Consider the following 14923-nt stretch of genomic DNA (forward strand, 5'->3'; position numbering starts at 1 on the left):
CACCAGGACACACCCCTGCTTGGAGCAAGGTTTCTGAACATCTTTGACTGCATACACCATCAGTCAAAACACTGAGCTTGCATTTTATGTTTCTGTACAAATATATAATACGTATGTTAACACATCAGTATGTTAATATGTTATAAAATATATCTAAAGTTAAAAGGATGAGCTGCGATGAACAGACACAGACATCCCCATACTGTCTATTTTTGTGCCCAAAGTCTCACCGGCCTGGGGCTGAGAAGCCCATTTTGGAGACTGCTGGTGGGGGCAGCTGTCCCTCCACTAGAACTCTGGGAGAAATCAGCCCAGGAGTAAATGATTCGGTAAATTTAACATTTTTTGGCTGGAGAAGAAACAGCTACCCACTCCAGTATTCTGGCCTGGAGAATTCCATGGACCATGTAGTCCATGGTGTCACAAAGAGCTGGACACGACTGAGTGACCTTCACTTTCATTTTTCACCTTCTGAAAAGTAGCAACTGGTATCATCATACCCAGGTTGTGCAACTTCAAAAGAACACAACAAAATAAAGGAGAAGAAAATATCCAAAGTGCAAATGAAAAATATTAAGGTGTGAATTAAAGATATTGCAATCAATAAATAAAGCAACTCCTTGAAAACTAAAATCATCTAAAGGCACACATGAGACCATTTGCCACCTACAGCAATTCCCATATATAAATGTTATGTCAGAGAACAGAAGAGGCAAGCCCAGTGGATACGGTAATCAGGGTTTTGTTTCATACTGTTATGGTTTAGCTGTCAGAGTTTCAGATATTTTTTATCTGATCCCACTTAATATGAATACAACTTATATTTTAAAAATTCTCTGAATTTCTTCTGCATGAAATCATTTTGGTTATTGTATGTATGATAATGGAGAAGAGACCATAACAATAACAGATATGTGAATCAATAAGATAATAGTTTTAGAGTTGCATGCTTTCCTCTTCTTCTGAATGAGGAGCACTCAATCCTTCCTGGGAGCACTCATTCAGTATGCCTGCCAGGAACCACGCCAGGCTCTGGGACATACAGACAAGTGAGCCTCTGTCCCGGCCTCAAACCACACTCGCGAACCTTGGTTGGAGGAAGACCGACAGACAGACATGTAACCCCAACACTGTGCTAAACTCTAAGACAGCTTCTTTCAGGTCCCAGGCTGCTCCGGGGTCCCAAAGGTCAGGATATTTCACACACCTTAAAAGAGGACAGGAATGAAATATGTTTAAGGTCAAAAGATTTAGGAAGACTTAAGAGAAATATCGTGACCTTGGAAAGAAATGCCGTAACAGGAATTCGGATCATCTAGGCTCGTTTTTCTTAGAAATATAAATGTCACCTTCCTCTGCAAAGGCCGTCCTCCATTCTGGCAGCACCCCCGCCTCAGTGCCTTGTTGGGGCTCTGCTTCTGTAGAAGGGGTCACTTTTTGCTCGCCTTTGTCAGTTCCATCTCCGCCCCTCCAACTTAACCGGGAGAGACTCTCACAGGGGTCAGTTAGCAACAGAAAGTCTCTAGCCCGTCCTTCCGCAGGAACACACACATGAACCCCGTGCTGCAGGGGGCAGGCCATACACCAGAGCTGGAACCCCAGGGATCTGGGCAGTCCTGTGGGACAGCTGCTTCCCAGTGCCTCGCCAGCCCCAAGTGAGGGCTGTATTGATTCAGGGAGCCTGGGAGGGATTGTTCGAAAGGCAGAGACAAGGGATTCCACGGTAGAAACAATTGGCTTTCACAATAACCAATTAAACCAGGACATTATCCATGCTAAGCCATTATTCTCAGCCACTTAAGAGCCACAATAAATCCAAGCTGCTTTAAAGGTCTGTGCGTACAAAGGGAGCCCCTCTGGCCTGTAACCAGCTCTCCCTGGCTCTTTGAAGCTAGGATCTGCCCCCGTGAAGGCTTTCGGGGAGGAGCCCTACAACTCCTAACCTGATGTCCCTAAGGCCATAGCTCTTCACTCCGCATCACTCCTGGGCTGGACCATGCCTGCCTCCCTGCTGCTGCAGTTCCTCCTCCTCCTCCTGTGGGTCTTTCCCAGTGGGGCAAGCATCAGCCTTACAGATATGCACACGAGAGCCTCCGGGATACACTGTCTACCCTCACCTGGAAGTACACACTCAAGAACGTGGTAAGTCTCGATCTTAGGGCAAAGTGGTGACTTTGGACCAGGAACTGTGTGAGGAGCTGGGACCCTGGCTTTGCCCTCCACACCCAGTGCTCACTCTCATCTTCCTGACACCTGTGCTCAGATCCCTGTCCTGCTCAAGGGCATGGCCTCCTCTCTCACACCACTGCTCCAAGCTGAGCCTGCTTCCTTGAAGGCGCCTGTTTTAACCTCCAGTTTCTCAGGAATCCAATCCAATTTGTGGGTTATCTAGCCTTTAGCTTCCCTCTCTCTCTGTTTTCTCTCCAATGATTCTCCTATCTCTCCTCTCCTTTTCTTAGAAATCTTTATGGGCTTCCCAAGTGGCTCAGTTGTAAAGAATCTGCCTGCCAATGCAGGAGATGCAAGAGGTGCAGGTTCAATGCTTGGGTCAGGAAGATCCCCCGGAGGAGGAAATGGCAACCCACTCCAATAGTCTTGCCTGAAAAATCCCATGGACAGAGAAGCCTGGTGGGCTACAGTCTATGGGGTTGCAAAGAGTCGGAGACGACCGAATGACTGAGCGCATAGCTCAGGAAGGAAGGAACACATGATGAGACTTAAATCCCATATAACACATTAAAGTCTCTTCTGAAAAAGAAGGATGGAGGAGTTGAGATCAAGGCTTTGCTTCGTTTTGTCTTGCTTCTTTCTTGGTACTGTCTGGATGTGAGTGGTCCACACATTCTTTATTCTAGATGGAAGTGCAGAGGCCTGAATTGGCTGTAGTCGCTGCTGCCAAGGGGCCTGGGGGCAATGCCTGGCACCTGGACAGGTGGACATAGCTCTCGTGGGGATATGACTAAGATTTCCACTCAGGGCAAGAGCACAAAGGGTGGCAAATGGAGCAGCAGCCAGCCTTGCAGGCCAAGAGGTTCCACTTTGGTTTGGTTTTGCTCTGTGGCTCCATGGAGAGGGACTCTCACTCCACACTCTGCAGGGAGGGTGCTGGACTGGGCATGGAAGGCTGTTGTGCAGCTGGAGACCCACGCCCCACCTTCACCAGGCTTCTGCCACATGGACTCGGGGGCTCCCCGGGCACCGAGAACGAACCAGCAGGTGTTCAGAGCCCCACATACAGTGAAGCTCCAAAGACAAGCCCTCAAGGACTGTGCTGCCTGCTGGTTTTAAAAATCCCATCTCTCTTCAGCTTTGATGCAGCCCGCCTTGGTCCTATTCACTCTTTCATCCTGTGCTGGAACCGACCCCTGTCATCCAGGAAGGAGGACTCTTCTCTCTTTGCTCGAGGCTATCTCCTCTGCCTTCCAGCCTTCGGGCCCGGGGTCTTCCGAAGCAGAGGGCTGCCCCCTCCCCCGTGCCCTGCCAGCTTTCTAGGGACACCAAGTGCGGCTCCCCGCGGGCCGCCTTCTCCTCCGGCTGCAGAGCCGGCGGAGGGAGCATCTGAGCGTCAGCCGGCCTCCCCCGCCCGCCTCGGGTCACTGCTGCCCCGTCTGTGCGCTCGCCGGGGAGCCCTGCGCTCCCCCCGAGTCTGTCTGCCATGCCTCGTCCCTAATAATAACAAGGTTGGACTCGGGCGACCACATGCACACACTTCCCGTCAAGTCGCCTCATTTCTGGGCTCTGCCTGCTGCTCCCGCAGCTGCTGTGGCCACGGACGCCTGGTCTGAGCTGCCACTTCCAGCTGCCTGGTCCAGCCGGTTTGTGACACCCTTAAAGAAAACGCTTCAGGGCAGCGCTCAAGGAAGTGGCCATGTTGCTCATCTACCTCTGGGCTTATTTCTAAGGAAAAGTTGGTCTCACATATCTGTGTATTAGGGATAACTTTATAGGTTGTTCTAAAACTTCTGGAGCCATCTTGTATTTCTTTTCACCCTTGAACATTTAGTTTCTTGTTTGCTGCAATAATAAATTACTATAAGCTTAGTATTTAAGGGCTTCCCTGGTGGCTTAGACAGTGAAGAGTCCACTTGCAATGTAGGATACCAGGGTTTGATCTCTGAGGTTGGGAAGATCCCTTGGAGGAGGGCATAGCTACCGCCCCCACCTTCCCTCCCCCAGTATTCTTGCCAGAATTCCATGGACAGAGCAGCCTGGCGGGCTATAGTCCATGGGGTTGCAAAGAGTTGGACATGACTGAGCAGCTAAGACTTTCACTAGTGACCTAAATAACACAAATTGTTTCCTTACATTTCTGTGGGCCCGAAGTCTGAGGCAGGTCCCGCTGCAATAAAATCAATGTGGTGGTAAGGCTGCTTGCATTTCTGGAAGCTCTATGGAAGAATTTGCTTTTTTGTCTTTTCCATCTTCCAGAGTTGCCCACATTCTTTGGCTTATGGTCCCCTTCCTCCTCCTTCAAAGCCAGCAATGGCATATCTCTGCTCCTTCTTCCAGGGTCATGTCTCCCTTTGACCATAGCTGGAAAAGGTTCCCCACTTTTAGCCACTCAGTAATTAGATCAGACCCATCCTGATAATTTAGGCTAATCTCCCCATCTCTGGGTCTGTACTTAGAACAATACTTGTAATGTCTCCTTTGCCACCTAAGGTAACACCCTCACAGGTTCTGAACCTTCCATCTTCCACAACTTATACTTCCTCTTCTCTCTTTCCTCCCCCTCTCTCAAACATAAATTCCACTTTGCAGGTCATTTCAGTAACTTGGAGTTACCAAGTTAACTTGGAGACACCAAAAAGAAACTGGTCCCTAAGTAGCTGACCAACCACCCTGCTACCAAACCTGACACTCACACACAATTAGATCACAATTACAGTTAATATCTTCTCTGAGCCATTATCTTCAAAATGCCATTATAATCTAAATGCCCACCTAGGGACAATTAACATTATCAAGTGACTATTTTGTGCCAGGAAACTTAAGGGAGTCTCCTTGACTCCCTTAAGGGTCCCTGATACAGACCGAGTGACATACCACAGAGGTCAAATTCCGTGACCAGGTGATGAGGGGTGGGACCAGTCATGTGAGTCAGCCTGACTTAAGCTTTCTTTTGACCCTACACTTCCTTCCACACACCAAGCAGAGAAAACACACTTGTTGTCATTATCTAATGCATGTATTACATGGACGAATTGGAAAATTAAAGATTTACCAAGCATGGCCATACCCATCAGAGCAAGACCCAGTTTTCCCCACAGCCAGTCCCTCCCATCAGGAAGCTTGTACAAGCCTCTTATCCTCATGCATCAGAGAACAGACAAAAGAAGCAAGAACTACATTCCCACAGCCTCCAGAATGAAAACCACAATCACAGAAAGCTAACCAAAATGATCACATGGATCACAGCCTTGTGTAACTCAATGAGGCTATAAGCCATGCCATTCAGGGCCACCCAAGACGGATGGGTTATGGCAGAGAGTGGACAGAACGTGGTCCACTGGAGAAGGAAATGGCAAACCACTTCAGTATTCTTGCTTCAAGAACCCGATGAACAGTATGAAAAGGCAAAAGATATGACACTGGAAGATAAGCCCCCCAGGTTGGTAGGTGTCCAATATGCAACTGGGGAAGAGCAGAGAAATAGCTCCAGAAAAAATGATGTGCCTGGTGGTGAAAGTAAAGTCCAATGCTATTAAAAAAAACAATATTGCATAGAAACCTGGAATTTTAGGTCCCCTGAATCAAGGTAAATGGGACGTGGTCAAGCAAGAGTTGGCAAGAGTGAACATCAACATGTTAGGAATCAGTGAACTAAAATAGATAAGAATAGGCAAATTTAATTCAGATGACCATTATATCTACTACTGTGGGCAAGAATCCCTTAGAAGAAATGGAGTAGCCCTCATAGTCAACAAGAGTCCAAAATGTAGTACTTGGATGCAGTCTCAAAAATGACAGAATGATCCTGGTTCGTTTCCCAGCAAACCATTCAACATCATAGTAATCCAAGTCTGTGCCCCATCCACTAATACCAAAGAAGCTGAACTTGAACAATTCTATGAAGTTATATCATCTTCTAGAACTAACACCCTAAAGAGATAACCTTTTCATAACAGAGGATTAGAATGCAAAAGTAGGCAGTCAAGAGATACCTGGAGTAACAGGTAAGTTTGGCCTTGGAGTACAAAATGAAGCAGGGCAAAGGCTCACAGAGTTTTGCCAAGAGAATGTTCTGGTCATAGCAAAACCCTCTTCCAACAACACAAGAGATGATTCTACACATGGACATCACCAGATGGTCAGTACTGAAAGCAGATTGATTGTGTTTTTGCTGCCAAAGATGGAGAAACTCTATACAGTCAGTAAAAATAAGACCTGGAGCTGACTATGGCTCAAATTATCAACCCCTCATTGCAAAATACAGGCTTATATTGAAGAAAGTAGGGAACACCACTAGACCATTGAGGTATGACTAAAATAAACTCCCTTATTATACAGTGGAGGTGACCAGTAGATTCAAGGGATGAGATCTGGTAGATAGAATGCCTGAAGAACGATGGATGGAGGTTCGTAACATTGTATAGGAGGTGGTGACCAAAACCATCTTCAAGAAAAAGAAATGCAAGAAGGCAAAGTAGTTGTAAGAAGAGGCCTTAATAATAGCTGAGAAAGAAAAAGAAGCAAAAGGCATAGGAAAAAGGGAAAGATATACCTAACTGAATGAATGATATACCTAAGAGAATACCAAGGAGAGATAAGAAAGCCTTCTTAAGTGAACAATGCAAAGAAATAGAAGAAAACAACACAATGGGAAACACTAGAGATCTCTTCAAGAGATACCAAGGAAACATTTCATGCAAAAGAAAGAAAGTGAAGTCACTCAGTGTCTGACTCTTTGCAACCCCATAGACTGTAGCCTACTAGGCTCCTCCATCCATGGAATTTTCCAGGCAAGAGTACTGGAGTGGGTTGCCATTTCCTTCTCCAGAGGATCTTCCCGACCCAGGGATCAAACCTTGGTCTCCAGCATTGGAGGCAGACACTTTACCATCTGAGCCACCAGGGAAGCCATTTCATGCAAAGATGGGCACAATAAGGACAAGGAAATGGCAAGGACCTATCAGAAGCAAAAGAGATTTAGAAGGGGTGACAAGAATACACAGAAGAACTATAAGAATGACCCAGATAACCACAATGGTGTGGTCACTCACCTAGAGCCTGACATGCTGGAGTGTGAAGTCAAGTGGAACTTAGGAAGCAGTACTACAAAGCTAGTGGAGGTGATGGAATTCCAGCTAAGCTTTTTCAAATTCTAAAAGATAATGCTGTTAAAGTGCTGCACTCAATATGTCAGCAAATTTGGAAAACTCAGCAGTGGTCACAGAGCTGGATATGATCAGTTTTCATTCCAATCCCAAAGAAAGGCAATGCCAAAGAATGTTCAAACTGCCATACAATTGCACTCATTTCACCTGCTAGCAAGGAAATACTCAATATCCCTCAAGCTAGGCTTCAACGGTACATGAACCAAGAACTTCCAGATGTATAAACAGGATTTAGAAGAGGCAGAGGAACCAGAGATCAAATTTCCAATGTCTGTAGGATCATAGAAAAAGCAAGAGAATTCCAGAAAAAGATCTACTTTTACTTCATTTACTATGTTAAAGCCTTTGGCTGTGTGGATTACAATAAACTGTGAAAAATTCTTAAAGAGATGAGAATATCAGACCACCTTACCTGTCTCCTGAGAAAGTTATATGCAGGCCAAGTAGCAACAGTTAGAAAAGGACATGAAACAACAGACTGATTCAAAATTGGGAAAGGAGTATATCAAGGCTGTGTATTGTCACCCTGCTTATTTAACTTCTATGCAGAGTACATCATGTGAAATGCTGGGCTGGATTAATCACCAGCTGAAATCAAGATTCCCAGGAAGAATATCAACAACCTCAGATATGCATGTGATACCACTCTAATGGCAGAAAGCGAAGTGAAACTAAAGAGCCTTTTGATGAGGGTGAAAGAGAAGAGTGAAAAAGCTGGCTTTAAATTCAACATTCAGAAAACTAAGATCATGGCATCTGGTCCCATCACTTCATGGCAGATAGATGGGGAAAAAGGGGATACAGTGGCAAATTTTAATTTCTTAGGGTCCAAAATCAATGTGAATGGTGATTGCAGACACGAAATTAAAAGATGCTTGCTCCTTGGAAGAAAAGCCATGACAAACCTAGACCATGTATTAAAAGGAAGGGACATCACTTTGCTGACAAAGGTCCGTATAGTTAAAGCTATGGATTGTCCAGTAATCATGTAGGAATGTAAGAGTTGGACCATAAAGAAGACTGAGCACCCCTGAAGAACTGATGCTTTCGAGTTGTGGTGCTGGAGAAGACTCTTAAGAGGCCCCTGGACAGCAAAGAGATCAAACTAGTCGATCCTAAAGAAAATTAGTCCTGAATATTCACTGGAAGGACTGATGCTGAAGCTTCAATGATTTGGCCACCTGATGTGAAAAGCCAACTCATTGGAAAAGATCCTGACAGTGGGAAAGACTGAGGGCAAGAGGAGAAGGGGAAGACAGAGGAAGAGATGGTTGGATGGTATCACTGACTCAATGGACATGAGTTAGAGCAAACTCCGGGAGACAGTGAAGGACAAGGAAGTCTGGCATGTGGCAGTCCTTGGGGCTGGAAAGAGTCAGACACAGCTTAGCAGCTGAACAACATGTCCCAATATATTAATTTCAGAGACCATGGTCCTGAAAATATGAAATGTAGGTCACACTAGTTTTAAGGTGGTTGGAGGGAAGTGAATGAAAAGATATGGCTAATGGGGCCAACCCAATGGAGGGCCAGCCTTCGTTGGCCCAGAAGAGGCAAGGGTGAGGTGTTCTGGGTTCAGCAGGGTCACATCTGGTCATGGAGGGGACATCAGAGCATCAGTGAGGAAGCACCAGGTGGCAGGATGAAATAAAATCTTTTAACGGCTACCTCTGACTATCTTATGACTGCCCTGAGAAACTGAGGGTCACACAATTATCAACTAGATTTCCGACTTTCATTTTCAGTGTTTCTTTCATTTTTCTCTTATCTTTTCACATAATATGATCTTTCACAGAGTTACTGTGTTACAGCCTGGATTAGGGTATGTGATTACTGAAGTAATACAAAGACAACTCTCTTCCATGACAAATGACCACATAAAGCATGGTACACATCATTTGGATCGTATCGCATATACATTTGTCAGAAATTCAATTTACATGATTGTATGTATGATACATGAGACTGCCCATATTATATGCAAATAACTCCCTTTTAGGTTCAGAGTTTTTTATAAACCTCTTTATTAGGAAAGGACAGTCAGAATCGCACTCCTAGGATAGTGGGACAGAAATCACTTACGTTGACACTGATGTATGTTTCTCCCTGTAGTGTTTTTAAACTTACCCCTATATAACCTTGCTCCCTATTAACTTCTGGTCTATTTATATTAGGATTTAAGCCTTTGAAAAAATGAAAGGAAAATACCAATATTGCTCTAATCACCTAAAGAGAAGGCAAAGAGAAAAGCTGTGACATACCCAACTGAATCTTTTCAATAGATGTGACCTCTCTATTTGGGAACAGAAGTGGTCCTAAACTATTCTCACAATTCTTAGCACCTTCATATCTGTACATGAACTCGGCTCCCACACTGCTCCCACTTGTCCTTCCAGCACATGAATGGGGAGAAAAAAACAAACAAACACCATCTGAAAGGTACATAAAAGAATTCCACCATCTCCCAGCAGCCTTGACTTTTACTCCAACAGTCTCTGCCAGCATTCTAATTCAATATTAATATTTCCATGTTGCGAAGTACAGCTTTTAAGTTTGAGGTGACCAGTTTTGCTTCCAGGTTTTAACAAAACTCAGGGAAACTGTCATAAAAGCTGCCAAATTCAAAGAGGTGGGTGGGAAGATGAAAGAATGCATCAGGGCTGCGGAGACAGACTGATGTGGGGTTTCCTTTTACTTCTTCCCCTTCCACATGGACAGTGTGACAAACAGTGAGAATTAATATTCCCAGCATGTTCAGATAGAAACACTGGGCTGGTCTTTCTCTAACAGCTCCCCAAACTTGTAGTTCCAACCCCTAAGAATGAGTGCTGCGTTGGGCTCCCCTCTCAGCTCCTTGTCCAACCCTCTGTGAGGATTTCTGCAATTCAGAAAGACTTCCCAGTCCACAGCAGTAACTCTAAGAAAATATCAAGTCTGGGGAGACCCACCTCCAGGCATCGCTTGCTAAGCTGGAGACAGAGGTGGTGGAGAAGTTGGATTAAAGTCCAAATAAGAAAGTAGAGTTCTTTTCCATCAGAGCTCAAACTAGTTGAGAAGAGGTTGAAAGAAAAGGTCTGCAAAGTAAAGAACAGCAGCTGAGGGAGTGTCCCTTGGCTGATACCATAGGTGTTAGGTCACAGCAACCATGAAGGAGCTGTGGTACTGCCAGGAATTTGGGAAGAGTGGAGAGGCTTGGAAGAAATATGTGAAATCTCATGAGTCAAGGAGAGATACAGGAAAGGACTGTGCAGAAGCAAGAGAGCTATAGCTTAGGGCAGATGTCTTGAGGGTATAATATACTCAATCAGAAATTTATAATTTATTTTAGAGAAACTCAATAGCCTGGAAGCAGAACTGGAGGGCCTGTTCAGTGGAGGTCATCTGTAGCCATGGAAATTAGAAAAACCTGCAGCAGCTTTAGATGGCAAAAGATTTCTGAGTGGAAGTGAGCTCCCTGGAGATACGGGTAAGAGCAGATGAATGTTCGTGGAGCAGGAGACCAGGGAAGGTTGAGGCAGGTCTTTCTTCAAAACAGAGAGCAGCTTACGTGTACCTTGTGGAAGAGAGATGCAAGGTCGGATGCTTTCACTGGTGGGGATCTTGGCTGGTGGAGACTGCAGTTCCTACTGTGGATGAAGAGCACCCACACTGGAGGATAGGCAGTGCAGAATGACAGGAATGTTAGTAGAATACAGTTGAGCAAAAGAACTATGAATATGAGATGACCCTGAATTTAAGAGGATGAGGGAATAAAAGGAGTGGAAAGAAAGAGCACGCGGCAGGTACTGCTAGGATGGAAATTTGTACTGAGGAACTGACTTGGGTAATGAATCACGGAGTAACAGATTAAAGAATAATAAACAGAAAAGCCCACCCAGGAGTAGATCAATGCCCCAGAAATAGTCAGTGGTATGAGAAGTACTGAAACTTTCCCTCTTGGCCTCTTGGTTAGTTAGGGGTGTGGTCTTTACTGTAGAGACTGTGGGAGACACATATTAGTTGGGAGATCCAGTTACAGGTAATGTGAGCAGGTGAACGTATGGGTGAGAAACTAATTTGAGGATATAGGAAAGTTTGCCCTCAGTAGAATTAAAGTGCCTGAAAGACCTCAGACATTGTTTAGTACAGTAGTTTATAACCTTAGTTGCACAGTATAATAACACAGACAGTGCTCAAACAAACAAAAACCAAACTCAGTATCTACACGGATCAGATCAGAACCTTTGGGCTGGAACCCTGAAACAAGTCCTTTTTTAAAAAGTCTCCCAACTGACTCCTATGTGTGCTGGATAGAGAACTACTACTTAGGATTTGGGATGAATATGGGTGAGGAGTGGGGTGGATCTCAAGGAGGAGGTATTTGGAGGGGTGACACAAAAGACAGTATTTACAGATAACAGCGATGAGAGGATCAGGGAGACGGGAGGGAGGCTGGGGGGAACATGGGCAGGCAATGTGCCAAGAAAGCACAAGTTTGGTAATGAAGGGCCTTTCCGAGTTAATGGGCCCCAAAGTTCCACTTCGAGCATGAGCATAAGGCAGTTTTGGCTGAACTAACACTCTCTTTGGTGTGCTGGGTTACCTGTAACTAGGATTTTGGCACTTCTGCATTGTTTAAAGTCCATGAGGTACAAGAAAACCTTATTCATTATTTACCTTTCTTTCAGGCTAAGTGCTGGATCCCCTGATGCTGAGAATTTATAAATGTCTAATTGGAAAGCACTGACCATAATATAAACTCCTCTTGGGTTGTTTTTACTTCTTAAACCTGTTTGTCAGTCTCTCTTAGTGTTGACCATTTGCATCTCTTCTAATTATCGTAATAAAAATTATTTTATGAGATCTAACTTTTTTTTTGCAAGGATTTGTGTATGTCTGTCGAGAAGAAAGGTCGAGTGCCCGAGTATGAAAATTACTTGTGTGAATATAAAACATGTGTATCAGATATTTCAGATATGGTGTAGATCTTCTATGGATGCTTTTTGCAATGATTTTTCTTTGAATTACTAAAAAAAAGTTGCCTTAATCAGACCCCGTGGATTGCCTACACACACACAGTTTTTCCTAAGAAGGATTTATGCCTAGGATGATTTCTATCCTGACTGCGCCTTGGAAGTATCACAATCACAAAGAATATAAAAGAAATAACCTCAAGCTTTACACAAGAGCTGTGTGTTCACATCATTTAACATCAGGAACTCCTATAGGCTAAACCATCAAAAACATATCCAGGGACCAACTGTGGTTCCTCTCCTCAGGGACACAACCTGCAACACTCAGTTTTCGTGACCTAGAAGTACTCTCTGGATGGAAATTCCAGAAGGAAATGCCCTGAATTTCAGGAAAAAATCTCTCTTCCCGGGGCTTTCTAGATGCATCTTTGTTCCACTTCTCCACTTCCTCCTTATGTAGCTCCTCTTTGGCTGTCCCATGTCTCCCTTGCAAAGGCCGGGCTCCCCCAGGCCCTGGGCTCTAGGGTGTGGCTCTCTGAGCCGCCCACTTGAGGAGTGAAGAGCCCAAACGGCCACCAGCTGCCCGGGCATGAAGCCTGCTCTTCCCACCTGATAATGTGACTGAGAGCAGCTTACTTCACCTTTCTATGCCTTGGAGTGCACAGCTGTAAAACAGGGACAGTGGGGCCCCACAGGTTGTTGTGAAGCTTCAGTGGGTTAATAAAAGGTACGTAGGGACTGCCCTGGTGGTCCACTGGCTAAGGCTCTGAGCTCCCAATGCAGGGGCCCTGGTTCCATCCCTGGTCAGGGAACTAGATCCCACATGCCACAACTAAGGGTTCACATGCAGCAACTAAAGGCTCTGCATGCTGCATCTAGGACCTGGCATGGCCAAATAAATAAAAAGCTATAAGAAAAGGTACTTAGAATCTTGTGCAGCACATTGGAAATTCTCAGTAATGTTTCTTATCTCTGTTTTCTCTCTCTACTCTCCCTTGATATTCTTCCCAATCATCACGGATGACAAATATCAATGCTGTATGGTTGGTTCCCCAAACTCCCAGGATCTGCTCTTGGCTTGAGAGTCACACCTATATTTCTAACTGTTCATTGGGCATCTTGGTCCTGGTGTCTAATCCGTGCTCTGATTCAATATACCCAAGGCAAAGCCACCACATCACGACTCCAGAGCTACCCACCCCCGACTCTGCTACTATTATTTAGAGGCAGACCTGACCTTCTGCTCCACCCATTCAGGGTTCCTAGTCTTCAGGGACTGCAAGAATTACTTATTAGGACTTTTCCTACCTGTTTCCCTTCTTCTCACTCCTCTGTCTTCACCCCAGCTCTATCACGCTTTTCTTAGCTTGACTCTTATCTTTCCACTGACATCAGACTAATATTTCTAATATATATTTACAGTCATGTCTACCTTCTATTTACATCTCTCCAGTGATTCTTCATTAACTCAAGAAATGGAACCTCCACGCCTCTCTCTGATCCTCAAGGTCCCTCTGAATAAGACGCCTATCTATCAATTTTGGCTTTCTGGAAATGAGATGCTGTGTAGAGTCTGTATTTACTGTTCCCTCTGTTCATGCTGTTCCCTTCACCCAGAATCTTGTGTTTCTTCCCCATTATTGATGGTCAAATCCTAGCTTCCTATAGGGCCAACCTCAAATGTTAGCTCCTTTTCAGATTTCCTCAAAATAATATGATGCCTCCTTCTCCTGAATTCCCATAAAACTTTGCATTCACTTATGGCATATATCACACTCTGATTTGCCTCCAAGTCCTTGGCATACTTCTTTTCCCTCTCCTTCTAGATCATAATGTCTTCGGAGGCACTCACTAGATCCTTTAAAGCTTCAAATGGGAGAAAATGAATGGCAGTAATAGCACCAGGAATTAAGCCCATTTATTTTATAAAGCAGAAGCCTGTTGTCAAATGCTAACCCTCTTCCACACAGTCCTCATAAAAAGAATGGGAAGGCATATAATGAAGCAGCACACAAGAGGAACATAGAGTGTGAGCAATTATGCCAGCTCCTTTTATAGGAAGAACACAGCTGAGATAAACATGGAAGCAGGTTATTTACCATCCATGCGTCTCATTGCCAAATTCTTCCACTTCTAAATTTTTCATTAAAAGAAATCAAGGAAGGTAAACAAAAGTAGCCCTTGGGAGGCGTCAGCAGAATGGAAACGGCGTATTTATCAGCAGGGCCTCAGAGAAACGCCTAATTTGTTCTTGTAGCTGCATCTCTGGGGGCCAAACACGTGTGCTCACGCACTTGGTGAACGTACACACACACCCCATCTCTAGGTGCGAGGTGTGCGGACCAGGCTGGGGCTACCTACCTTCAGGGCGTCCTGAGTGTCGTCCAGACAGTACACTCGGAGGCTGTACTCCAGCGAGGAGCAGCAGAGGGGCCCGAAGAGGGCCAGCTTCAGGCGCTTGGCGGCTGCTTTGGTGGTGGACTGCCCGACCAGGGCGTAGGTGCCGAGGTTCTCGGAGAGGAGGTGGCAGGCCTCCGCGTCCAGCTGAATGTAGCACGGGGTGGTGAAGTTTTCCTCGCCAACGACCACCACGTCCTGCGGGACAAGAAGGAAGGGGCGGTGGCTGAGCCTCTG

The 14923-nt window shown here is 45.2% G+C and overlaps 1 protein-coding gene across 2 annotated transcripts in view; it reads right to left on the reverse strand.

The window, feature by feature from the left end:
• Window positions 1–14923, reverse strand: part of UNC5C (unc-5 netrin receptor C) — a 395140-nt gene that overhangs the window by 13391 nt on the left and 366826 nt on the right. For both annotated transcript variants that reach the window (XM_043438628.1, XM_043438626.1), the window contains one exon: window positions 14651–14884. In XM_043438628.1, coding sequence (XP_043294563.1) covers window positions 14651–14884 — 234 coding nt within the window. The remainder of the gene's footprint in view (window positions 1–14650; window positions 14885–14923) is intronic.

This window comes from Cervus canadensis, chromosome 19, assembly GCF_019320065.1.
Source record: "Cervus canadensis isolate Bull #8, Minnesota chromosome 19, ASM1932006v1, whole genome shotgun sequence".
In the NCBI taxonomy this organism is placed as follows: Eukaryota; Metazoa; Chordata; class Mammalia; order Artiodactyla; family Cervidae; genus Cervus; species Cervus canadensis.